Here is a 26550-nt window from a genome sequence, read left to right as displayed (position 1 = left end):
GAGGAACAGTCAGATTAAATGTACCCATACATGACATTCACACATCATGTAATTCTTTGGCCAAAAAGAGTAATACAATGGTAATGAAGATGGTGCAAGTAGAACCTAACGTAAAAAACAAAAACAACAAAAACACAGAGCCCTCCGTTTGTCCAAGCACAATTGTTGATAAATCACACCCTTCCAGACTTTGGGATCTACTTCTGTTGCAAGAAAGGACCAGTAGTGGGGAAGCAGGATACAAAATTGAATCATGTCTTCAAATTTACATTTGTTGCCCAGAGGCAAGTGGAACTAATAAGATTGGGATGTTCATGCGGTTTTTATGTGGTAACAAATCTGTGTTTTCTCATTTTTGAAGCAACTACATTAATGGGAAATGTTTAGAAGAACTGATTAGAGCTGCATTCAAACTTTATCAAAAATTTTAATAGAAGAAATGATATTTTGTCTAATGAACAGAAACAAAAGAAAAAAACTAAAGAAAAGAACTAGAGAGAATAAAGAAAATGGCAATACAAGTTTCTTTGCCTAATCAAATTGATTTTATTTTTCAGGACAGTTCACATTTACTTAAAAAATAAACAATTTTATACTTGGGATGCTTAATACACAGTAGTTATACCAATTTGAATATGACCTGAGAACAACTCGAGTGATGATAACTAGCAATCTGTCTAGCTACTTTCTCACTGAGTAAAAGATATGCTGCCCATCATTAATGTCAGTGCGAATGCATTTTTAACATTCTAATTGTACAGCTAGTTGGTTCTTTAAAGTTCCTGAGATTCACATTCAATTACATAAGACTTCAATCAAAGAAAGATGTTTAATAAAGCTAGAAAAGTTAACATAAAATCTAATATACATCAATGACTTGTAAAACACTGAAAGGCATTACAATCTATTAAAAGTTGATTGATTCTAGTTTATTTTAAAAGTACAATGTGGAAAAATATCACTGCAAATATATACATTAAAACACTTCTCAAAGTAACGTGCTTCCATGGGCAGCACACTGGCACACTGCAAGACTTTCAAAACCACTAAATTGCTGTGGATTAGGCCTATTATAGTCTGACCTCCACATTCACTGGATTTAGGAGCACAGAATCCCCATGAAAGCAAAAAAAAAAAAAACCATAAATAAAGAAATTGGTTTTTTTTTTGGCCCAGAAAAACACCTCTCAAAACATTTCTAGGTCCTCCTGGATGATTTTATGGTCCACCTGAAGCTGACATTAGAATCACATTAGAGGGCCTAAGGATTCCTAGAGATAACATTTTTAATCAAATCTGGGAATAATCAAATCCACAAATACAGAGGGCCAGCTGCAGATGTTCCACATCAGACTGCCCATTTGTATACACAGATTTGTATACAGTATATACTTTACATTATTTTCTTAACAAGCATTACTTAATTATTTAAAATCAAATATCAGTAGTCTTAACAATACATTGCCTGTGTTTTTTTTACTCCTTAAGGTTCCAGAAATGGGTTACATTGGAACAGCTTATCTCCAGAAAATAGTACAGTGTAATAACCATGATTCAGCATAAAATGTCTAAAGCAGCTTAAATATTAAAACAAATACAGTAAGTTTATTGTTTAAAAACTATAGAGCAACAAGGTATAAATGGGAAAGAATGATAAGATCCAGCAGAGCAATTATGTCAAAACCAGCCACTGTAGCATTCCAGGGAAATGAAAGAGGCATTTCCCGCTATTGGAGAGATACTAGATTTCATGTGACCAGTTTGCAGAATAAGTGTGCATTACAGTAGAGATACTTTGAAACAACACATATAAACATTTCATATATTAATCCATTCTATCTTTGAAAGGGGAGGATTTGTCAGAGAACCACTGAATGTAGGCTCTACATAAGTTCTTCTAGTTGTAGGGAATTCTTTCTGGTGCCACGTGGTGCACGCCTTGAAAAGAAATAGCCCAGAAATGGACCTGCAACTTGTGTAACTAAGCAACTGGCACAGTGTGCCTGCAGTCTCAGAATCAATCCAATTTGTTTATGTGGGTTGAAAGCAATCCCTTAACTTTGGTCAACATGGCCAAGGCTGCATTAAGGTGGCTTTGCCCTGCATTATGCTGGATCAGCTCTATGTGGTGTTTAGCCACCACAGAGCTGATCTGTTGCCCCTTTCACATGAAGTGGTCAGTGTGGATGTGCCCCAAGTCAGTCTCCTGCATGTCATATTGCGGTAGTGAGTCAGATAATTACATTGGATTGCATGATCAGGAGCTGTCTTTTCAAGAATTGATTGCAGCCAATGACCCAGTCATAACTGCTGGAAAGCACTTAAATGCCATTTTAGCCTTCAGTGGCAATGTGGGATTTGTGATTATTTTAAAACTTTGTTCAGTAAGGGAAATACAATTCAACTTAAAAAGCTGAGAAAATTACAGGACTCATCATTCTATCTGAATAGAGCCAATTTATTATCCAAAAGGATGGATGGGCTACTTTGGCCACCCTAGATGTTTTGACCTACAAGTTTCAGCATTTCTCACTAATGACTATGGTGGCTCGGACAGCTGGGAGCCGATGCCCAAGAACATGTGGAACACCACAGTTTTGTAAACTTACTCTAAAAATCTAATGAAATATACACCTTTAGCTTAATTTCAGAATATCCCATAGTACAAATAATAAATCCTCATATAGCAATGAGCCTGTATCAGTATTTTCAATCCCAGCTTTTGACTGGACAGTTAAGATCAACAAGAAAAGTCAATAGTGCAGACTGCTACTGAAACATTCCTCATTCCCACAAAGGCTTATTGTTCAGAGCCTATTCAGACTAGGTTCTTTTCGGAATGTGTCAGGAATGTCTCCAGAGAACTGGAGAGGTAGTTCAAAAGGTCTGTTAGGACCAGTAGTTAAGACCAGTTTTTCTCATCTATATAGATAGATGGGATTGAGGCAAAACAAGAAGTCCCAGTGGTGTGTTGAATGCCAGATGTGGTCAGGGTAATATTGTTTCATGCCAGACTTGTAATTCTTCAGAGTTAAACAGAATTATTTTTCCTTGTGCAGTCGAATTGTCTGAATCATAGCCTGTTGGAATATGAGTGTGGAACTGTTTTTTGAAGTGCGCCCATGACCTATATGAGAAGTCGAGGGTAAAACTGATGGCAGGTACAGTACCTCTTCACTCACTCACACATTCTGTTTTGCCTACTGTCTTCTGCCATTCTCTTCCCTGATCTCAGATCCAGCTTTGAAGTTTAGTACAAAGCCCATTTAGCACAAAGCCAAAACAGAGGAATTTGTTTTCTCTCCCAACATTCACATCTGGCTCACTTGGGATAGCAGGGGTGAGATGAGTGGCAAAAGTCAGAAGGGATTCTGGCTACTTTATTTTTGAAAGGATGATTATTCCAGTTAAAATGAGGGATTTCATCCATCCCTTCCACACCCTCCCCCCAAAAAAGTCTGAGTAGAAGTTACTTGTGTCTATTCCTAACTCTCTGGGGGGCGGGGGGATACTGGAAATCAGTGATATGTTTATGGCCATAATCATGTGCTTTGGCCCAGGGCCAAATTTTGACTGCAGACTTCTCCATAGGTACATCTATGGTACACCGGCCCAAAAATGCAATGCAAAAGCCAACAATATGGAAAAAAAATTATAAAAAACAGAAGTGGCCAGACATTTTGGGTTTGATTTAGCAGGGTTATAGGGAAACAGCCGGCTGATCTAGAAGGGAAGGGAGCCCCCTAGAGACAGCAAAGTAGAAAATGTTTTTCCGCCTCCTTTTTCAGGTATGGGGAGGCAGCTTCAAGAAGACTGCACTATGTACCACCCTGCTCTAAGGTAAATCTCATTGACCTCACTGAAATTTACAGTGTAATCCTAAACACTCTACTCAGAAGTAGATCACAAATTAGTCACAATTTATGCCTACAGATTAGCTAAAACACTACTGAAAAATCACTCTTCATTTTTTCTTTCTTTACCACAGTATGCAGTGGTACTCTTAAAGAAGGGGGAAACTTTCTTATTTCCTTATTTGAAGTTCCTCTCTGTGGAGAATTAGAGAGTACTTTTGTTTTTGCAGAATTAATCATACCTACAAAATGCCAAGATTCGCCTATGGTAGTGGTTCGCACATTTTGGTCCTCAAAGTGTTTGGGACCTCATCTCCCAGAGACCCCTGACCACTGGCCATGCTAACTTGAACTTCTGGGAGTTGAAGTCCAAAGCATCTGGAGAGCTAAAGGTGGAGAACTACTAACCTATGGTGGATAAATTCCCTAATCTAGAACTAAATTAGATTGGGTCTATTGATTTTCGTTTTAGCTGATCTTACCAATTATCACAGACAGACAAAATGGTTTAGGTAAAGACAATAAGGTTCTCAGGGCTGCCTATAAGATGTGTATCACAGAAAGAAAAGGTTTTGAATTTACAACTCCATTTTCAGTTTTAAAAGTTATGGTTCTAGTTAACAATTCTGTGGATACTAAAGAATGATTCTGAATTGTGTTATCAGTACATGACAACATTCTGTGACTTAAATCACCTGATATGAGTGCATTAAATCTGCATTTCAGTGGAAATTCTGTGAACAAGAAGGCAAGGCTCATATCACCTTTAACAAAACTGGTAATTGTTGCTGTTCAAAAGCAGTTGCTCACTTTCTCCAGAGTCACAGGATTCATCACAGTAGCTGGAAGGCTCACATCCACTGTCTTCTTCTTCTGCATTGCATGGCAAGTTTTTATAATCCTTTAAAGCAAGGAAAAGAAACCCCACACCTTAGTTTCTGGAGTTTAGTACTCTTACAAATGATTTTGAGGAAAATGCTGCAATTGGTTAGAATTATATTGCACTTGCACAATTTGCTAAGACCTTCCATGTATTCTCCTAAATTCTGATCAATATCTCTTAATCCTTAGAGAGAATGCTACTGGAACATGGCCATACAGCCCGAGAAACTCACAGCAACCCAGTAATTCCTGCCATGAAAGCCTTTGACAATATATCTCACCTGTTCCTTCATGGCTCCCAACTGCTTCTGAAGGAAAGTGCAGATCTGATTGAAAGTAGGCCGGCGAGTGGGCTCCAGGTTCCAGCACGCTGTCATGATTTTGTATCTGAAGAAGAAGAGGAACAAAACACTGGATATCAGCAGTTACACAGTGAGATGCATCATGCTGCTCACTATTAGCATCTTACCAACAGTGTCTTATCCCCTCTTTTGAATGAGGGGTTAGTGTCATAAGATCAGCCCCACACATTATGGTTGGTTACATCATTTGTAGACATTCCTCCACTGCACTAAATTCAATTGTAAGTTAAGGCCAATTTAAATAAATCGTTACACTAGTGATAACACAATATTGGGAGGCAGGGGCTTCTACATGTTATCTGCAAAAAATATCTCTGCAGACGGTTCAGAAATGTAACAGTACATGACAAGTTGGATTCAGGATGGTCTATGCTAAGAAATGACTTATTGGTTTGAATTAAAGGTTTGCTGAATCACTTCTACCAATTTACCAGGAAAGGGTACAACTGCAAGAATATTTTAAGAATCTCAAAATAAATACTGAGCAGTTTGGTTGGTTATGGACATCACTGTAAAACTAGAACAGTGAGATGAAACACATTGAGACATCTCAAGGCACTGCTGATCTAAAGCCTTCTTTTTCCTTTAATGCAGTATGGAGAGAGGTGTCGCTAGCTACTTACATATCATCTGGAGCAAAATCTGGTCTCCCCATGTGATATCCCTGCTTGACCAGGCTATAAAACTTGCTGTTCACCTTCATACCAGGATAGGGGCTTCTTCCTACAGTCAAAATAAGAGGTAGAAGCAGTTTGTGAGAAGAAAAAAAGAGGCAGGCCACTGTTTTCTTCTATTGTGGATTCCCTACAGTTAGCCCTAGCCTCTGTGGGGAGCAGTTTCCAAAGTAGGCATACCCCACAGACACCAGGGATTTGGAGTTTGCATCATACTGGGTTTCCAAAGGTAATCACAGTGTAAGGGCTTCTGACTGAGTTGTATTACTGATGGACTGGACATTTGCCATGGTCTTGCTATGGCAAGGAGGATCTTCTTGTTCCGATATGCAAAGTGAAAGAATGTAAAGATTTATGTCCACAAACTATATCAAGTGAGAACCGACATGTTGGCAGTGGCTTTTGGTGGGTTGCCCTCTAAACTGACTTGTATTCTGGTATGTACCTGGTTTTTATTTACACATCCCACTCATCCTCTTTACATTTTAAAGTGTTACATTATTTTTCTCCAGAAATCTAAATTTTGTTAACTCCATATACCCAATGCTTGTTTGGTCTCCCAACCATTTTCTCTCTCAAACTAATGCCTTTCCTGCAGATAGAAGCAGATGGACAGACAAATGGATGTTTTCCTACCTAAGGAGAATATCTCCCAGAGAAGGATACCATAAGACCACACATCACTTTGAACTGTGTAAACACACTCAAAGATGCTCTCTGGAGCCATCCACTTCACTGGCAAGCGAGCCTGGAATGACAAAATCTTTAATGAGCAAGGAAACAACTAAAATCAGTCAACAGTGTATTCTGGGCTTCTATTGCTTTGTGTATTTCAGCTAGTTTCTTCTCAGTACTTAAATTTGATCCCAAAGTCAGATTTAACCACACTCATTCTGCTGTGAGTGGAGAAGTTTTATAGCTTGGTGCTAGAAGACCTATGTTACACACAGAAGTTCCCAAATTCAATCCCAGCAATGAGACACTCGGCACTTTGAAGAGTTGCTGCTGCCAGTGAATGTAAACTAGTCTTCCTCATCTGTACCTCACAGACAACAGGAGGGTACTAAGTGCCAGTGTAGAAAATATTCAATAGATGGAACAATAATTTTACTTGGTGTAAAACAATTTCCTGTGTACCCAATATGCGCAGCCAAGCAGTTACTTACATTGCCTTTTACAACGTAGTTTGCATCATTCATTATATCTCTAGCCAGGCCGAAGTCACAGATTTTGGCCACTTGACCATCAGCCACAAGCACATTTCTTGCAGCCAGGTCACGATGGATGCACTGGATTGAAGAGAGAAGAAAAGAAATGGTACAGTTACAGTACTCTTTTTTCTAACTTTTATTTCATAATCAGGGCCACAAAGATGTGAATATGTTTGACCAGAGGCATGTCAGTGTTTATTAGGCAGAGAAGGAGAGAAAGAGATTTGTAAAGAAAGCAACATATATGAGCCTAGACAGGCAGAATGGTGTAGTGGTTTGAGTGTTGGACCAGGACTGCAAGAGTGCAGGATTCAAATCCCTGTTCAGACATGAAACCTTGTTGGGTAATCCAGGCCAAGTCATACTCTCACAGCATTGGAGGAAGGCAACAGTAACACTTCTAGGTTGCTGTGAGTTTTCCAGACTGTATGACCATGTTCCAGAAGCATGCTAGAATTTGGGGCATGAAAGCCTTTGACAACACAGTAACAAATTCTGCTAAGACATCGGGGTTTTGTAAGTTATAAATGATTTCTAAAAGTCTTTATACAATGCAGTGATGAATAGTTGTTGCCTTATTAACTATGTATGTGTATTAATTACAGTGATTAATGAAGAGATCTTAATACATAAATGATCAAAAGTCTTCAAGATCTGCCTTCTTTAGTTACCAAAAAAAAAAGAAAAAAAAATTGAGCTGCATTTGAAATGGCAGTTTAGAACATGTTATTATTCAAGAAGGCAGAAGGCCCGGGCTGTGGCACAGGTGGGAGAGCAAGCCAGCTGCAACTAGCTGCAATGAATCACTCTGACTAGGAGATCATGAGTTCGAGGCCCGCTTGGAGCCTATGTTTGTCTTGTCTTTGTTCTATGTTAAAAGGCATTGAATGTTTGCCTATATGTGTAATGTGATCCGCCCTGAGTCCCCTTCGGGGTGAGAAGGGCGGAATATAAATGCTGTAAATAAATAAATAAATAAATAAGGCAGAAGTGGAAATATTTAACTACCTGCTGATTATTTATTGTTACGATTATTAATCCCTTTATATATATTTATAATTTTAATGATGAATGGCATCTTTTTGGGACCCAAGCAAATTTATCAGGAATGTTGCTTGTTTATTTTTTAAATCACATGCCTGTCTAGCTAGCAGCTGTACCTCTCTTCCCAGGTTGTAGGCTAATTACAAGATACACTCAAATGAAAACCTTAGATTACTCTTTGAATTATATTCATAACATGGAGGGGCCATAACTGCTTACTGCTACTTTCAGTTCCTAATGCTGGATGGGATGGGAGGCATTAATATTACCCAAGATTACTACATCTATAGCCTCTGAACTCCTCCTCCTTTCGGCTTAAACTACAAAACATATCTGCAAATGTATACATTAAAGTGCTCATAAAAAAAGGGACAAACAATGAGAGTGTGTGTGTGACAGGAAAGCATATTATCCTACAAGTTTCTTTAGCTTGGTAACTTCTATTACCCTGAAAGGTATAAGCACTGAAACTTTAAGGTTAGGGAATATTGACCAAGTTGAAGGATAAACACTTTAACTTGATACTTTAGATGTTTCGATATTCTGGCAGCTTGAAATGGTTGCATGTGTGCCAAGTTTGAACTGGAACGTGAAGGAAGAATAGTTTCCTGTGCAGTAATGAATATGTATCTATATATATATATCTATATATATAAAAGAGTGATGGAATCACGGCAGCGGACAAAACAACAAAACTAAACACCCCACAACCTTGAAAACTGACAGCACAACCCCTCATCCATGCCTCTAGGTTGATACTACAGAAACTACCACCAATTCCTCAATACTTTATTTCCCATACCACCATACTTTCCCACAGCAGCGCGTGGCCGGGCACAGCTTTTATATAGGCCAGTCTGGAGGAATATATATATATATATATATATATATATATATATATATATATATATATACACACACACACACACACACACACACACACACCTTATATATATATATATACCTTAATTCCTCCAGACTGGCCTAAACCCTATTTATCAGTGCCTTTTGGTGTCAACTGGTCTTGGGACTGTTTTTTTTTTAAAAAAAATAATGTTATAGGGTGGGGATAGATACTCACATTTTTGGACGCAAGGAAGGCCATTCCCTGAGCCACCTGGTTGGAAAACTGCAACAGGTCATGCAGGCTAAGAGGCTGTCTGTCTGAGGTTTCTTCTTCAGATACTGTGGAGATATAAGACAGAAAAGGATACTGCAGCAATGTTTATGGAATGGGTGGGATTATCTGATTGTCTTCTGTGATATGATATGCATACACAAACACATACATAAAGGATACACTGGCCTAACTGGTCTAACTGTTTAACTTGGACTGGAGAAATCTGCATTCATGTCCCTCACCAACCACAAAATATTCTGGGGAATTTGAATCTCATTAAAATCCCTCAGCCTAGTTTTGCATCACAAGATTTGAAGACACATACAGACTCACATGTGCTACACTGAGTTCTGTTTAAGGCAGGAGAGATATTAAACAGTCATCATGCCAGAACAGTAGCAACAGTTCTAAACAGGAAAACACGTGTTTGCTCATTCTTGAGGTAGCCATATTGCTTTTGGAAGTAATCCTTTTACCTTTCACTTGCACAGAACCTGATGCGATCATTGATCTCATCTCCAAATAGCTGTCTACAGATTGGCTCCCGAATCCACTGTCACTGAATAAGAAAAAAAAAAAAGGGGGGGGGGAAATGTATTCACAACTATACTTTGACCCAAGTTGCCCAAGAATCCAAAAAAAAAAACCCAAAAAACAAAACAAAACAAGAAGTATTTGGGTCCCTTCTGCTTTTGAAAGTCCCCTCCAGCCTAAACTAGACTGGGGTGAAAATATGGCCAAAAAAAGAAAAAAGCATTGTCACATTCTTAAGGGTATAGGGAGAAGTGTGGGTGCTGGGGCAACACAAAACCCTCTTAAGTTTCCTCCCTCTGCTTTAGATACATGATTGAACATGTGAATCTGTCTATTCAACAAATATTCTCACTTAAACTTATCAATAAATAGGTCAACTATAGGGAGCTTTTCAGCTTACCAAATACTTTCTCAGTATTCATTAACAGATGACAGAATGAGAAGGGGTACCTGAGTTCGGTTTAGCCATGACTGAAAAAGGTTTCTGGGCACTCTAGCACCAGCATTAGCTGTTGGATTCACCACAGATCATGGAGAATCCAGCAGGACCCAGCGTGGGGAACCCATTGCACTACACCCCACATTGCCCAGCTTCTCCCTTACCCCATTCCACAGGAGGAAGCGTCCACCACCCGTCTTCCCCTGATTGTTACCAATGCAACACGGGAAGTGGTGGCATACGATGCTCCCTCTTCACTTTTAACACAGAGCCCCGCCGGAAGTAGATCTATGTCGTGCGATGGCCTCCTTGGCAAAAGTGAAGAGGGAGTGTATTCCAATGGGCAATTTTGCCTGTCTGATGAAGTGGTTAGAGAGCACAAGCATCAGTCTCATTATCTGTTGTAGAGAAGCCCTCTCCCACTTGACCTGATTCCCCACATGCTTCTAAAAAGTGTCCTATGGTTTCACTAGAAGACAGAAACAGCTTTGTGGGACAGAAGTTTCTGGAGAATGCAGGAAGCAACCTGTTCAATCTCTTGATCAAGCCTTTGGCCAGTTTATTCCAGGCCATGAAGCCATAGGTCAGAATGAACCATAGGACTCAATTCCATGTTAGCTGATATTTAAAATGAAAAATCCAAAAGTATACCTCCTAAAGATGAAAACATCAATCCCACCTCTCCTATCCATAGTGATGCATGCTACCCATCTCCATATATGCAAATGTGAATGGATGGCTTGGTGTGTGTGATTTGGGTTATTACCTTTGGAGGTATTTCTTCCCGATGTAGACATTTTTATAGTCAGTTGCTGTACTATCAAGGGAAGACTCTACTGTTAAATCCTGGATTATGAGACACTCTGCTTTCTTTCGCAGGAAATTCAGCAAGTCCCCATAAGGGCAATACTCAGTAATGACAAGGACCGGGACTAGAAAATAGAAAATAAACATTACCATAAAGTGTACTCAATTTCTGTTATTAATTAATCATTCACTCTAATCAATATGAAATGCTATCCAATGATGGACTCTTGATGTTTGAAGGACAAGCTTGTATGTTCCCCACATATTACTCTCCTAGAATCCTAGAATCATAGAATCATAGAATAGTAGAGTTGGAAGAGACCTCATGGGCCATCTAGTCCAACCCCCCGCTTAAGAAGCAGGAAATTGCATTCAAAGCACCCCCGACAGATGGCCATCCAGCCTCTGCTTAAAAGTTTCCAAAGAAGGAGCCTCCACCACAGTCTGGGGGAGAGAGTTCCACTGCCGAACAGCCCTCACAGTGAGGAAGTTCTTCCTGATGTTCAGGTGGAATCTCCTTTCCTGTAGTTTGAAGCCATTGTTCCGTGTCCTAGTCTGCAGGGCAGCAGAAAATAAGCTTGCTCCCTCCTCCCTATGACTTCCCTTCTCGTATTTGTACATGGCTATCATGTCTCCTCTCAGCCTTCTCTTCTGCAGGCTAAACATGCCCAGCTCTTTAAGCCGCTCTTCATAGGGCTTGTTCTCCAGACCCTTGATCATTTTAGTCGCCCTCCTCTGGACGCTTTCCAGCTTGTCAACATCTCCCTTCAACTGCGATGCCCAAAATTGGACACAGTATTCCAGGTGTGGTCTGACCAAGGCAGAATAGAGGGGGAGCATGACATCCCTGGATCTAGACGCTATTCCCCTATTGATGGGGGGGATTGTTTTCCAGGTATTGTTTTCAGTGAAGACTCAAGAGTCCAAATTTGAATGAAAAAATGATGGAGAAATTATTGCATAATTATTTGTTCCTCGACCCCCTGCCCTCAAAATCACTTATTAGTTAAGATGCTTTTGCTTCCTGAAAGTGGAAAAACAGCATAAATGGACAAATAGTATGCTAGCTATATGGGAGGGAGACAGAAAGGGCACGTGCCAAGTGGAATGACTATCTGTTATTCCTCCAAACTTTCATCTTGTCAAAACTGCACAGGGCACAGGAACCACAGCACAAGGGGGAGAAGAAGCCTTACTGGCATTAAATGTATAACCTGGTTATCAGAAGTACAATAGAATAATGTGATGCAGTTACAGCTGAACTATACCATTTCAGATTATGGTGGGGTTGGGACTGAATGTCCTTTCTTATAAAATTATTCCTTGCAGAAAACATGATTATGCAGAAATTACAGAATACTATCCTTATTGGAACAAGGTTAGGAGAGAAAATTTCTTATTGACATGCTAATTTCCATGGCTGAATCTCATTAAGTTCTGCAGTCTGTAGTTTGGCAGAGGCACAGAGGGACCTCTTTAGCTAAGAATTGTAAATGCCCCTCCCTAAACCACAAATCCCAAGACTCCACAGAATAGAACCATGGCAGTCAAATTGGAATAACAGAAGTATAATCATGCAATTTGGGAATGCCCAAGGACTGTCCTATAGTCAGTAATATTCAAGATAAATAGTGCCCCCAAAGTATACCTTTCTTAAATGTTTATACATTGTGCTTACAGAATGTATTGCATGATTAAGTAAAAGGTAAAGGTTTTCCCCTGACATTAAGTCTAGTTTTCTACGACTCTGGGAGTTGGTGCACATTTCCATATGTAAGCCGAAGAGCTGGCGTTGTCCATAGACACCTCCTAGGTAATATGGCCAGCATGACTGCATAGAATGCCGTTACCTTCCCACAGAAGCGGTACCTATTGATCTACTCACATTTTTATGTTTTCAAACTGCTAGATTGGCAGAAGCTGGGCTAATAGCAGGAGCTCACCTTTAGGTCAGCAAGTTCAGCAGCTCAGCAGTTAATCCGCTGTTCCACCGGGGGCTCCATGCATGATTATGCCACCTGAAATAAAGCCTGGCTCTGCTTGTCTTAACAAGATTTTATTTCAGGTGGCATAATCAGAGAATGCCATGATCTTGCAGTTTATAATAAGAGTTGTCATGCTGTGAGGAAGATGTCTGTGTGTGAACATATAAATTTCACCAAAGAGAAACAGGGTTCAGTCATGCTTTCTGTGGGCAGAAGGTGTGCCAAGAGCATAAGTTCATCTCTGCATGTGCACTTAGTATAAAGTTCTTTCTCACAGAGTCGTCTATGAGTGGATTGAATTTCTTTGAAAATGGGCGTACTAGTGTGACCAATGCAGACTGCTCTGAATATCCAGCCACAGCCACAAACTCAAGGAATGAAGAAAGAACCCTGGAACTGATTCACATCAGTGCATCAGTGGCTATGTACTCAACCAAAACCATTTTTTTTGCTAATGGCACTAAAACGTTGGTATGACACTGGGAAAATGCTTCACAAAATAAGATAACTATGTAGTGAAATCATGTATTTTGTTTTTGAAGAATGCTTGTAGAACAAATTATCATCAACTTGGACATTTCAAAATATTATACGCTTAGGCCAGTTGGTTAAACAACTTGTGAAGTTAGTAGCCAGAAAACCTGCAGAAATTTAAAATCCAGACTGAGGATATTTATTGCTTTTTCCTAACCTAGCCCAGTTCAAGCACTCACCACCAATAGTGTGGAACTGGGTACTGCTGTTAAGTTGGTGCTCAAAGTTGGAACCCAACTCAACTATTTCTAATGCTAAATTTTTATTTTTATTTTGGAAATATTTCAAATACTATTTCATGTCAAAGGTCAGACCACTCTAAATATCTATCATGCTATCATTTCCCGAGGCCTGTACATCTTCTTTATAGCCAGCTGATAGTTCAACATTCTCAATGGGAAAACAATTAATTTGTTTGTGCCCATGATCAGCTTGACTTCAGAATCTATGACTCATCTGTTATGGTAAGGAGTTTGCCAATAAAAACAAAACAGGAGAAACAGCATGGGAGTCACGAATTTAGTGGCTGGCTGCCATAGCAGTTTGTTACCTCCATGGGTGCATGCGCCCAGCAGGTTCACGATGTTCTCATGATGACCTAAGTGACTCATGATCTTCAGTTCTGACATGAGGGCTTCCTGTTCATCAGTATGTGCTGTTGCTGAAACCAGAAGGGAGAATGTGATTCATAACATAGCTTAAATGGAAATGTTGCTGGTGAGCCCAAGAACCAGTCTGAACAATGGAATAAATCAATTTGCCTTGTTGTACCATTAAGGGTTGCACAGAAGAGGATTATTGCGTTTTTCTAAGAGTTGAAGCTTCTCCTGTCACCATAATGGGAAATGTTGTACTCAATAATACTTTAAGCCAAACTTTAAAGAAATGAGAGCTCAATGGTTCAGAAAGATGCAACCCTAAAGAAGCATCTGATGGATTTGCATTTTTCACTTGATCATCTGAGCAATGCTGCAAGCAGTTGGCCTTAACTTCCAGTAGTTATTAGCTGACATCCTGTTAGTGGCATATGGAGCAGTTAAACCTTACGCTTGCATATGTCTAGTTTTACTTGCTCTAGAGATTCCCTCCTTCTTCTGAATGACCAATGCTCCTCTTACAAATAAATAATAATAATAATAATAATAATAATAATAATAATAATAATAATAATAATAATTATTATTATTACAGACCTACTACAGACATTATGTGACATTCTCAGCCCTTGGTGTTGCACATCCCTAGTGTAGTCCACTCCATGCTTGGGATTGTATAAGAGAAAAGTGACAGTATGAGTTACTTTTGAAAATCCTGTAAATGTTGTATGTCTTATATCTTTTTCTATCACTTCCCCCTATCCATAGAAATTTTTTCAAATGTCTTAGCACTTACATTTCAGCATTTTCACAGCTACCTTCAGGACAGAATCTTCCTTCCCTAGCCCAAAAGCTGTGGCTTCCATGACTTTCCCAAAAGCTCCCGCTCCTAGGATTTTTCCTGTGAAAACAAATATAGAGCTTTGAGCACACAAGAATTTAGGGGAAGATGTTTACCATTTATTTAGTGATGCACAAGAGGACGAACGCTTTCACTCCTTCTAGCTTGGAATCAGCAATTGAATTTTATTTCAAGCCAATTTGCGGAGTAAAAAAAAACTTTTATGTAAGATCAGTAAATTGACTTGAAATAAAATCCAGCTGTTAATTGTGCAGCCCTACACTAAAGCAAGGGGGTAATATGATTTCAGTAGTTTGAACTGTCAGCAAATATGGAAGGAATTAATTAAATTGTTTCTTGGACAACCGAAAGAAGCAGAAATTGGAGAGCATCTAATGGAACCCACAGACGAAAGTGGAGCCACGACTGTTAGTTAAAAAGAAAAGGCTTGATATATTCCAAAGTTTCTGTATTCTTATAGCCTTCTTTGGGGTTATTTAGAATCAAAGTTCAAACGTTTTTGGACCAAGAACTTTCAAAACACTTAGGGGACACATGAAAACCTCTTTCTCACCAAACTGCAAGTTGTTTCTGGGAAACTCCCATTTCTCATCATACGGAAGTTGTGTAGGATCTATAAAGGTGTAGTTGTTTCCTTCACAGGCTTCAATGATCTTCCAACGGACTTGGTATTTTGGTTTCTACAAGAGAAAAGCAATATTCATTTTTCTTCAATAGTTCTGCAAAATTAACTGTTGCAGTTCTATTCACTTTATACTAATTTAAGGCTCAAGTCCAAAACATTTTCACCCTAAGTCTTAATGAATTTAATGAGTCTTGCCTCCAAACAAATATACATAGGATTGTGCTGTTAACCCCTAAGAGCCTGCTTTATAAATATTGTGAGCAACTGCATAAATCCCAGCCCAGATTTAGGTGGAGCCTTCATGCTGAAATACTTTTTTTTCCTAGATTTCAAGTTATGAAATTTAACTGCAACAGAGAAATTCTCAACAAGAATTCTCATCAAGGTTTTCTACTTCTAACAAAGATAAAACTCTTTTATTTGAATACAATTTGGGGCCACAATGTGGCAAGTTTTACTTATATAGCACGTAACAGTTTTTCCAGAGATTCCTTTGAGAAATTCAGTGTTCTCTACTAAGCAAGGAGCAGTTAGCTTCACATAGAACAGGAGCAGCTGAACTGCAAGAGAAATGACTTTTCTATTGTGAATGGAACTGACATTTTATTTTATTATTTTATTGCTCTTTTCCCCAAATCCTCACAAGGGTAATAAGAGGAGCAGCTTCTGCCATGTTAATTGACAACACCTCAGACAGAATGCAGACCTGTGACTCTAACATCATCACAATTTTGCTCCTGTGTGATTTTAAACATCGTTGCTGATTTTGTGACTTTTCAGGTGTTTTAGCTACAACATTATAGTCTGTTCTGGTATGGGAGGAGGTCAATGGTGTGACACCATCAGTTACACTGGAATGACACCAATCCCTGGTATTTCAAAGTATGGAGCTTGAGGCAGGATGAGATGGATTCAAAGGGAATTACATAGGCAGTTAAAATAAGGGAGGCACAACAATTGTACACATCATGTGAAACAGAAGAGTTTTAGACTGTTTTTCTCAGTTTCTGGAGCTCTTTTCTGATTACTTTCTGATGAATGCGGGATGGGAAATGCTATTGCTCTCCCATATGTTGCTAGACTGAAATTTCTTTCAGTTCTCATTGCTCATCATTGGCTATGCTGGCCAGCTGGGAGCTATAGTAAAACAGATTCCTGGAGGCCTGTACATCTTCCAGTCCAACTCTAGAGAATACACATGAATCTGACCTGTTTATATTTGTAGAATAATATGATGATACACAGAAGGAGGAAAGCCATTACGCCTGCCCAGGCTATCACAGCTGGTTTAGAGAGAATAGCTATAGTTGTAGTATTGACTGGAAAAACAAAAAGCAGAAAAGAGTATAATTTGCAAATTATACCTGTAATTCCTATCAGGTTGCCTAGTCTAATTCTAGTCAAATTACCCATGACTCTAGAAATCTGTTCGCATTAAGTTCAGTATTACCTTTACACATTAAACTGGCTTTTCCAACCTGTTTTACACAACAGTTGACCTGATTCATAATCAATAGGGGGGCTCTTGGGGATGATGTGTTCTGTAGTCCAACAATAACACATGTTCTCCTCTTTAAAAAATTAAGTTGTGAAATGGCCCCAGGTTGTCAACTTCGTGTGTAATTTTATTGAATGGAGCTTATTCATTCTGGTTTTCATTTCATGCATTGAAGCCACTGAGTTCCAAGTAAAGTGAAGCCACTGAGTTCCAAGTAAACCACTATTTGATTATAATTCATTTCCCCCCTTAACAACTGGTTTAAATTGATGACGTTCCTGTTTTTTCTCTCTCCTTATAATGTCAGTAGTTTTAATGAAGGCACTGTAATACTATTGGATAGAAATATAGCAATGGAAAACAGAAATAAATTAGAAAAGATGGATCAGATTATTAATGAATGGAATATATATAATGAAAGGGGTCCAATTAAATCAGATGAGGGAGAACTATTTTGTCTATACATATGTTTACTCAAACAGAAACCTTCTTTTCTGTTGGTATAAATATAGTCACACTTAAGGATTCAATGAGCAATTCCCAAACAAGAAACACATCATTTTGCAAATGAAATGCTTACATATACCTTACCTTCAAGCGTATGAACAAAAGATCCAATGCTAGAGGCATTTCCTGCGCTATTAACGGCTAAGCAACAAAATAAAGTGTTGCCTTGCGTCTCTTTAACTTGAAGAACACTTTTCACCATCACTCTTTTAAAGGGAACTTCACTGATGATTTCTGGGTTAGTGTCATTAATGAACAGCATACCACTTTGATAGCATCTGTTAGACAACAGAAGAAGACAACAGATGTTAATGTGCTAGTAGAATCTCCTGTGTTTGATTGAGCAATTGTTCCCTTTGAAATTCATTTCATTCCCTTCCTTTGACTGGCCACATGTGCTGTGATAGTCAACCATTTCACAGCCTTTTACTTAGAAATCAGAAGGACCAACTTCTCCTTCTCCGCCTTAAAAGAACTGGTAGCAACTGATGTCTCCTAGCATTGAAGTGTATTGCTCATTAATGAGCTAGTCACCTACTGTAAGATTCTAAGTTCACAAGAAAACAGAAAACCCGAGATACTGTGTGGTGGGAAAGCCTACAGCAAACAGCAACAACATAGCTGATGATTTACCCCAGACATTCCAATCTGGAAGTTCGCCAGGCTCAAAAATCAACTATGCTTCTCCACTCTCAAATCAAATAATCCTTTCCCAACCCTTTTTTTGGTTGCTTGTTTTATTGTTCTCCCACATTTTCTCCAAGTGAGATTATGGACTTTATCACATGAGGGAAACAAAATGTCATTGCAGCTATACTATCGCTTTTGGTGACAGTTCCTATCACACGGCAGGTGTGTGATAAGGACTGCTGGCCTACCTCTTCCTGTGATTCTGCCATCCCATCATTACCTCCCAATTCTAAAAAGTGTTCACCATCCACCTTGGTGCAATGTGTCCCTTCAGCTTCTGAGCCAGCATGCAGATGATAAATCCTAACAGCTGGTAAACTGGCTGGGATTTCAGGGAGTTGTAGGCCAAAAACATCTTGGGACTCCAGGTTGAGAACCACTGTCATAAGTCATCATGTGTCTTTCTCTTATTCTCTACTTTCTACTCACAACAGCAGCACTCTAAGATAGGTTCAGTTAAGACAGAACAGTTGGCACCAGATTGTCCAAATCAGTTACACAGCTCAAAGAGGATGTAAACCTGGATGTCCCAAAACCAAGCCATCTGACAACTATTATTTCAGCAATAATCTAATGTTGATTCGCCAACATAATTATGCAGGATATTTCTTGGTAACCAGAGGAATTATTGCCAATGTAAATATATGTGTTTATAACTTCTATATGGGTATAATAAACATACTGCATATAGATTATAATAAAAATGCAGGCTTGGTAAGAAGTAAATTGTAGGCCTTATTTTACAAGTCCAGAGGACTGTGCTGTTGTTCTGTGAACTCACCTGTCTGTACTATGATTCTGGGGTAGTTGATACCACTCAATATGTGGAGCAGGATAACCACTGACTTCACACCAAAGATTGTTGGAGCTGTTGAATTTCAGCATAGCTTGAGGTGGGACTAATAAACAAGTGGGGGAAAGCAATTAAGTGCAATGAGCATATATACACAATCACTTCATTTCAAATTTGTTTATAAGCAACATTCAAAATTTTATTATGAAGTTGAATGGCATTTTTCCTATGTAAAACAAGTTCACATATCAATGCCTTGGTTATGATCTTTGGATTCTACATGTGTGTGGCTGATCATTCCTTAAACCAGATAACAGCATGGTTGATGTTTTATTGTATGAATTGTTTTGGTCCCTTCTAAGAAAGTCACAATGCCTCTTAGTTAGTGTTTTCTCTACTGTTAAAACAAAAGATTGTACTTTCTCTTTGTTATCTTGAAAATAAACCTGAAGGCTTTCTTGGACACATCTGAGGGAAAGAAGTCAATTAGAAATATTTTACAGGCACTTTGATTCTGCAGCACCTCATTTGCTTACAGAAAGAACAGGATTATCCTACATTATCTCGCTGGGATTGAGTTTCTTAATGTTTTTTTTCTAAACTTTGAAGCAAACTAGACCCTATAGAAGGAATTCATATTCCCTATAATTACTCTATTTCCATTCTCACAGTGAGATTTCAATTTCCCTTCTATGTAATCTAAATGCAAGTTATATAGGTGAGGAAAATCACATACTATGAGAAACAACCTCTTTCATCATGTGGAGAATCCCTTTGCAAAAACTATGATCAATTCTGTAAGTCAACCCAAATGTTGGAAGAATGTGAGTGAAGGAAACACTTACCTTTTACTGAGATGTTGAAAGTAATGTGTGCAGTGGTTGCATTATTACTGGCAAAGAATGTATACATTCCACAATGTTTTTCACTAATATAATTTAGTCTTAGTGTGTTGATGTACTTTCTAAAAGAGAAAACAAATATGTATAGTAAAGTCAGTGCAGGAGTCATCATCCTATAGATACTTTCCACATACCATCTCAAACATGGAGTCATTTTGCTTCCTTCAAGGCCAATTGTGATAATTTCTCTTAAACATACCATGCAAAAGTAGGAAAGAAAGCAGTAATTCCATGGTGCTGAATAGCTGCCTCCCTGGCAGAGTTACACAATGCACTGCCATGTACCAAGATTAAGGGAATCTACAATCAGTCCACAAATCTGAGATCATAGCAATGGGAGAGCACCATCCAAGGTTGAACTGATGGGGAATTTAGTACATTATTGTAGTCTGCTGACTTGAGCTCCCACATTAGACAGAAGTTGCTACCAACTTCCAGGGCCAACAGCAGTGATTCTCAACATTGTTGCTCCAGGTATTTTGAACCAACAATCATAAGCCCTAACTGACTTGTCCAACAGTCAGGAATTCTGGGAAGCATAAAACACCTGGAGGACCAATGTTTGGGAGATGCTGCTCCACAGCCTAATGCTTCATTCTGCCTAAAGATATAGCTGGCCCTCGCTATAAGTTCCCCAGGAGAAGAATGCAAAACAAGCACAGCAAGTAAGTATGGGGTGGTGGGGGTATTATTTGCAATGAAATTGCATGGAGGCAACTTTCTGGGTTTATCTACAATGAAGAACCAATGTATTCTGACACCTTTTTAACTGTCATATCTCAATGCTATGGAATCACGAGATTGTAGGTTGGGGAGGCACCAGCACTTTTGGATAGAGATGGCTAAAGACCTTGTAAAACTACAGGCCATGTGATTCCACTGAGCCATGGCAGTCAAAGTGGTGTGAAACTGCATTAGTTATACTGTGTAGATACACCGTATACCACAGTAGTCTATGGCAACTTCCCACTCAGTGAGACTACTGCAATGCATTTTACATTGGGTAAACCTTGAATAAACTTCATAAAGTGGTGTCAGACTACATTAGTTCTACAGTATAGATGCACCCTCTGTTACCAACCATTTTCAAGGAGTCACCCTTTCTAGATCATCTGAACTTCAACCAAGTCCTTTGTGTTAAAGCTATTGCTTGGGAAGGTCCTTAGGAAAGTGTAGGTAGCATCTCCTTACCGGTTGTTGTCAGAACTCATCTGGCCAATGTATGTGGAAATCCTGGGGTTTCCTAATTGATTTATGTGTTTCCATCCATATATAGAAGGCCTAGGATACGCCTCAGTAATAACCTGTAACTCCAGAGTTTTATGCAGACTTGGCTCCTGTATTCTGTTCTGTATGGTGGACAAATGAATGTAACCTCTCTCTGAAAATAAAAGAAATATGCATAGTGAAGAGATTAAAATATTTTCTTTTTATGGAAGGGGATAGAGCACAGCTGGAAGAGATTTGGTACCTACAAATGTATAGCAGTATGATTCCAATTTAACTGCCAGGGATGTGTCCAATGGTCCCCTTTGAATAGATCCCTGACAGTTAAATTTGAATCATACTTTAGCTCCAGTCTTTGCCAAATTACAAGTCTCAGGATTCCATAGAATGGATGCATGGTAATTTAAGTGGAACAATAGCACTATAATTTAGTAGTGTGGCCGAGTCCTGATTTGGGAGGAGATTAAGGACATATAGATACTAATATTTTTCCTGTTACAAGCAAGAGAGGCTGAACACACTTATTATTAATATAGATAAATAATTCTGATAAGTTTATTTGCATGCTAAAAGACTAGATTTTTGCACAAAATAGCAATAATGTCATCTGTGGAAATGCACATTGTCTTACATAAACTCATTTTTTGCACAACCTCAAGGTAGGTTGGGGGTGTGCATAAACATTTATGTAATACATAATCTTAAAAATGAGTAAAAACTCTCATAATATCACTAGAGGAGAGGAAATGTTTTAAATTCTTCATTCCTGCATATGAGAACTAATTAATGGAAGATTTGTCTCTCTTGAGGTCCACAAAGTGAATGTGTAGAGAATTAGGCTGCTGCTGGAGGACCATACTCTTAGAAATTTTGGATAAGAATGAATATGGGAATTGAGCATTTGTTGGCTGACAAACTATGTATGAGTTATCATGATAAAACTGGGGGAAAGGGGATTAGCAAAAACACTACATATACTGCAGTCTTAAAAATGCAAGCAGTTTGTTGGTTTGGCTTTTGTGGATTTGATTATCTATAGGTTTGATTGAAATGTCCTTTCTAGAAATCTCTAGGTCCTCCAGTGCAACTCTTTGGTTAACTTTGGGTGGAAGCCGACCACAGAGTCATGCTCCAGGACCAAAAGATTCTTAGAAAGAACACCTTAGAAAGAAAACCTTAGAAAGGTTTTTATAATATGTTTTAACAATGTTATTAATAGATCTGTTTATATTGTTTTGTTTTTATGATTGTATTTTGGACATTAAATTTTGCCAATTTTTGTATGCCGCCCTGAGTCCCCTCGGGTGAGAAGGGCGGGGTATAAATGTTGTAAATAAAAAAATAAAAATAAAACACCTCTTTAGGAATCTTTAAATGAAATTCTGTGTTTAGCTTCAAATGGAAGTTGACCATACAGCCATGCTGGAGTATCTAGAAATTCCTATAAAGATTTTTTAAAAACCCCAACTTTTTTGGCAGTTTTTCACTTTTGCGGGGGTTCTGTGACTCTAATCCCAGCAAATGTGGAGGACAAACTCATTAATTATATTTAAAGGAAAATATAATTTCTAAGTACAGGAGTGGTTGCATGTTTCTTTTCCTCAGTTCATTCACAAACATTTGCTGCTGCTTATTTTATACATGTTGCACAGGCTGAGAAATACATGATTGCTACTCTTATCCTATATTCCCTAATAGAAAGGGAAGGGGTATGAAAAAATCCCATAGATGATCTTCTCAAGACCAATCAAATCTTTGTATGTTATTCCTCCTATTCATTTAAAAGATTACTTGTAGTGACTAATGATGGTTCCCTATTAACACCCCACTATACATTCTGATTTGATTTCCTGTTAGAGAGAACCTGTATAGAGAAAAAGACATTTAGAAAGACTTACCTATCACTTTCAGGTTTGCTGAGGAATTGCTAACTCTGGCATTAGTACTTGCGAAACATGTATATTTTCCACTGTCATTCAATTGTACTGCTGGGATGGATAGAATATGTTGTGTGTTGTAGCTCTCACTAGAATCATCAAAACTTTCACGAGACTCCAAACTCACCTGGGATCAAGAAAGTTAAAAATGACATACCATATCTGGAACCAACTCCATTGTTTTAACTGTCCAGTGTCCACCCTTACTTAATTCTTCCCATACCATATTGACTCATCTGGAACCTTGGAAGACGCTTTAAGTTTATTCAAAGGGTTATAATGCCCAAGTCTTAAGCAGTATGTATGTCTGCATATGTGTGTGTGTATAAGGTTCACTTTCTAGTTTGCCACTTTCTAGATCATGATAACAAAATATGAACTTACCCTTCCAGATCTTGTGATTTTAATGAAATATTACTATGCTATAATTTTGTCATTGTCTTAACATTCAACCCAAATGGGGTTTTTTAGTTTTTAAAAGGTAACATGTTTTAGGAGTTTTGAAAATGAAAATCACTATAACGTCTTAAATGGATCCCATCCCTAGAGAAAGGTGAGGTACAAATTCAATAATTAAAAAATAGTACCTGCCTGCTTTGCTAGCTAGTTATACAGGCTGAGATTGAAACCACCTGGAAAACAAATTAAAAGAAGGAGAAAACAATCGCACCTCCTACAATTGCTTCTTGTTATTTGTCTCTTGAGTGGAAACCTCTTAGATATGGATGAGATTCACTGTGGGAGCACAACTTCAAGGCTGAACCAAATTAATGTGCAATGCAATGAATTTACTTGGAACATGGTGTGAATAGAATGGTGAGTTTGGTTTCATTTTAAAAAGGTATCAATTCATCACTTACCATATATACTCAAGTATAAGCCAACCCGAATATAAGCTGAGGCACCTAATTTTACCACAAAAAACTGGGAAAGTGTGTTGATTCAAGTATAAGACAAGGGTTGGAAATGCAGCAACTACTGGTAAATTTCAAAAATGAAAATAAAAAATAGATAGCAATAAAATTACATTAAGTTAGGCATCACTAGATTAAATGTTTTCAAATATTTAATATTTTGAATATTAAAAATGTAATTTAAGATAAGACTGCCCCAACTCTGATTACCTTTATACTCGAGTATAGGTCGACCCAAATATAAGCCAGCCAGGACCCTCACTTGACTATAAGCCGAGGGTTTTGTTTTTTTCCCAGCCCTAAAAAGGGCTGAAAAACTCAACTTATACTCAAGTATATAATGTATTTATATCCCACCTTTTCTCCAAGGTGGGCATAAACTGGGAGTTAAGATAGCTTACAAATGGCAGAAAATATAAGAAAATACATACAGTTATGAATTTGTCTTCAGGAGAATTAGACCTCCAAGACTAGAGTCTAGAAGAATAGAAGTGAAACCTTCTATGATTTAGTGAGTGTGGCCCAATCCTCCATCTCTTCCATCCAAAACAGAAAGAGCAAATGAACAATACAGCCTATTCAGGACCAAGGAAGATAACTCACATTTGCAGTGGAAGGATAGTCCCATCGAATTTGATAACCGAAGGAAGGGTAACTAACGTTGCAGGAGATGTTGAAAGGTTCTCCTTGGATTCTCACATTGTCCTTTGCACCAATGGTGACAGAGATAGGTGTGTTGATAGCTAAGAAGTCAAAAGAGCAGTTAATAACAAGTAGCAGAGAAACCTATTAGAAATGGGGATCTATCACTTTTCTTTGGGTGAATCCAGACTATAGAATTAATGCAGTTTGACACCATTTCAACTGCCATGGCTCAATGCAAATTTTGGGGTTTTTAGCTTGGGAAAGTGCCAGCATTCTTTGGCACAAAAGCCTAAAGACATTGTAAAACTACGATTTTATGGCATTACACCACAGTAAAGCGCATTAATTCTGCAGTGTAGATGCATCCTTCAATTTCTGCTATCATTGACATATTTTCTACTTTCAGAAAAAAAATCTAAAGATAATTTATTTTTTTATTGTTACCCTTCTTGTGATACTATAACTTACTTTACTTTTGCATCTTATGGATATGTGATAAATTGATCCTAATTTTTTTGTGCTATGGATCATATTTTACCTTACTGTCACACAGTCCAGAATTTTATCAGATCTCATTGATTTCATGCCATTTACTTAAAATTGACCCATTGTATGGAATCTAAGAATATGTAGTTTAATGAGGTATGTAAATTATCTGTTAGAGGTTTCCAATTCACTACTCCTCAGATATACCATGTGCTTGTTTATACAATAATGAATGGAAGTAATGTGACAAACCCATTGTTGTTCTGTCCATTAACCTGATTATTATGTAATTATTTTAAATTGCGTTATTGTTGCAGTTTGCAGCAAGAAATTATTTTTTTATTAAATCTTTGGGTTGGGTTCCCTCACTCTTTGTTTAGGCGGAGAAGAGGTATATTACTTTATGATTTAATTATACAACTAACTTACTTTTAATGAGAGCACTCTGCTTTTTTGTCAATATACATATTTTAAAGCTAAGTTCTAGTTTAATACTGCAATTTATAGAGGATTTTTTTCTTTTTCACTGTACCTTTTTTGTTTTTATTTTCTGGTTAGATGCTCTAAGTGCCACCATGGGAGAAAAGCAACTTATACATGTAGGAAAAAGGGGTTCTTTTATTTGTTTGCTCATTGCCTTTTCTCGCTTTGAATAGAGATAAGGTATGTACTTCTTAGAACCACTTGTGTTTTGTGTATAAGCATGGGACAATCCTTTGGCCCTTGGGACATGTTTGGAATTGCTCCCAGAGCACTATTCAATGCTGGAATCCCAATTGTTTCATTTCCCAGATATGCTGAATATCAATTTGCACGTCTTGATATTTCTGAAACCTTCACTTTCTTTGTCTTAGAATCTGTCTCCTGAGATGACCACATCTGCAAATAAAACCATTATGCCTGGCATATATGGCTCTCTAAATTTCATAAATATTCTACTTCATCATTTTTACATTCCTAACTATTTTATTTTTTTATCCTGTTTTTCCCTCAAAACTGGCATTTACAATAGCTCCCAAAAGCTAAAACAATACAGTGAGCAGTTACAAAGAAATAAGTAAAAATGTAATAAAATATAATAAAACCTTTAACAATAAGGCCAATTTTGGGTGACTGCACCCACTGTCCTTGAACAAGAGCCCGGCACTTGTACCAGCCGTTATCATCCATGCCTACTCTGCGTAAACGTATTCCCTCTTGAGCCTTGAAAGAGACCCTTGAAGAGTGTATTGACTCTTCATTTTTCATAAGGGTAACATTGCTTGTGAATCCTGGGTCAGTGATGAGGCATGGGAGCAATGCATCACGGCCTTCTATCACTTCAAAGTTCTTCTTGGGAAGACACCATGGTGTTGTAGGATCTGGGGATGAAAAAAGAAGGTTAGGGACTTATAAGGAAGCAACATGTGGTTGTTGTGTAGA

At 38.2% G+C, this 26550-nt stretch overlaps 1 protein-coding gene across 1 annotated transcript in view; it reads right to left on the bottom strand.

Moving 5' to 3' along the window:
• Positions 1-522: 522 nt before the first annotated feature.
• The window catches only part of csf1r (colony stimulating factor 1 receptor), a 43985-nt gene continuing 17957 nt past the window's right edge, over positions 523-26550 (bottom strand). The window contains exons 3-21 of the mRNA XM_008104835.3: positions 26214-26489; positions 24601-24740; positions 23045-23210; positions 21111-21300; positions 19863-19981; positions 19006-19123; positions 17619-17812; positions 16739-16848; positions 15458-15584; positions 14839-14943; positions 13997-14107; positions 10887-11052; positions 9624-9706; positions 9109-9212; positions 6939-7061; positions 6409-6520; positions 5722-5821; positions 5018-5123; positions 523-4755 (exon numbers count right to left, since the gene is read on the bottom strand). Of these exons, the coding sequence (XP_008103042.1) occupies positions 4621-4755; positions 5018-5123; positions 5722-5821; positions 6409-6520; positions 6939-7061; positions 9109-9212; positions 9624-9706; positions 10887-11052; positions 13997-14107; positions 14839-14943; positions 15458-15584; positions 16739-16848; positions 17619-17812; positions 19006-19123; positions 19863-19981; positions 21111-21300; positions 23045-23210; positions 24601-24740; positions 26214-26489 (2585 nt within the window). The 3' untranslated portion in view covers positions 523-4620. The remainder of the gene's footprint in view (positions 4756-5017; positions 5124-5721; positions 5822-6408; positions 6521-6938; positions 7062-9108; positions 9213-9623; positions 9707-10886; positions 11053-13996; positions 14108-14838; positions 14944-15457; positions 15585-16738; positions 16849-17618; positions 17813-19005; positions 19124-19862; positions 19982-21110; positions 21301-23044; positions 23211-24600; positions 24741-26213; positions 26490-26550) is intronic.

Source organism: Anolis carolinensis, chromosome 2, assembly GCF_035594765.1.
Source record: "Anolis carolinensis isolate JA03-04 chromosome 2, rAnoCar3.1.pri, whole genome shotgun sequence".
Taxonomy (NCBI): domain Eukaryota; kingdom Metazoa; phylum Chordata; class Lepidosauria; order Squamata; family Dactyloidae; genus Anolis; species Anolis carolinensis.
This window is presented reverse-complemented; position numbering and strand designations above follow the sequence as displayed.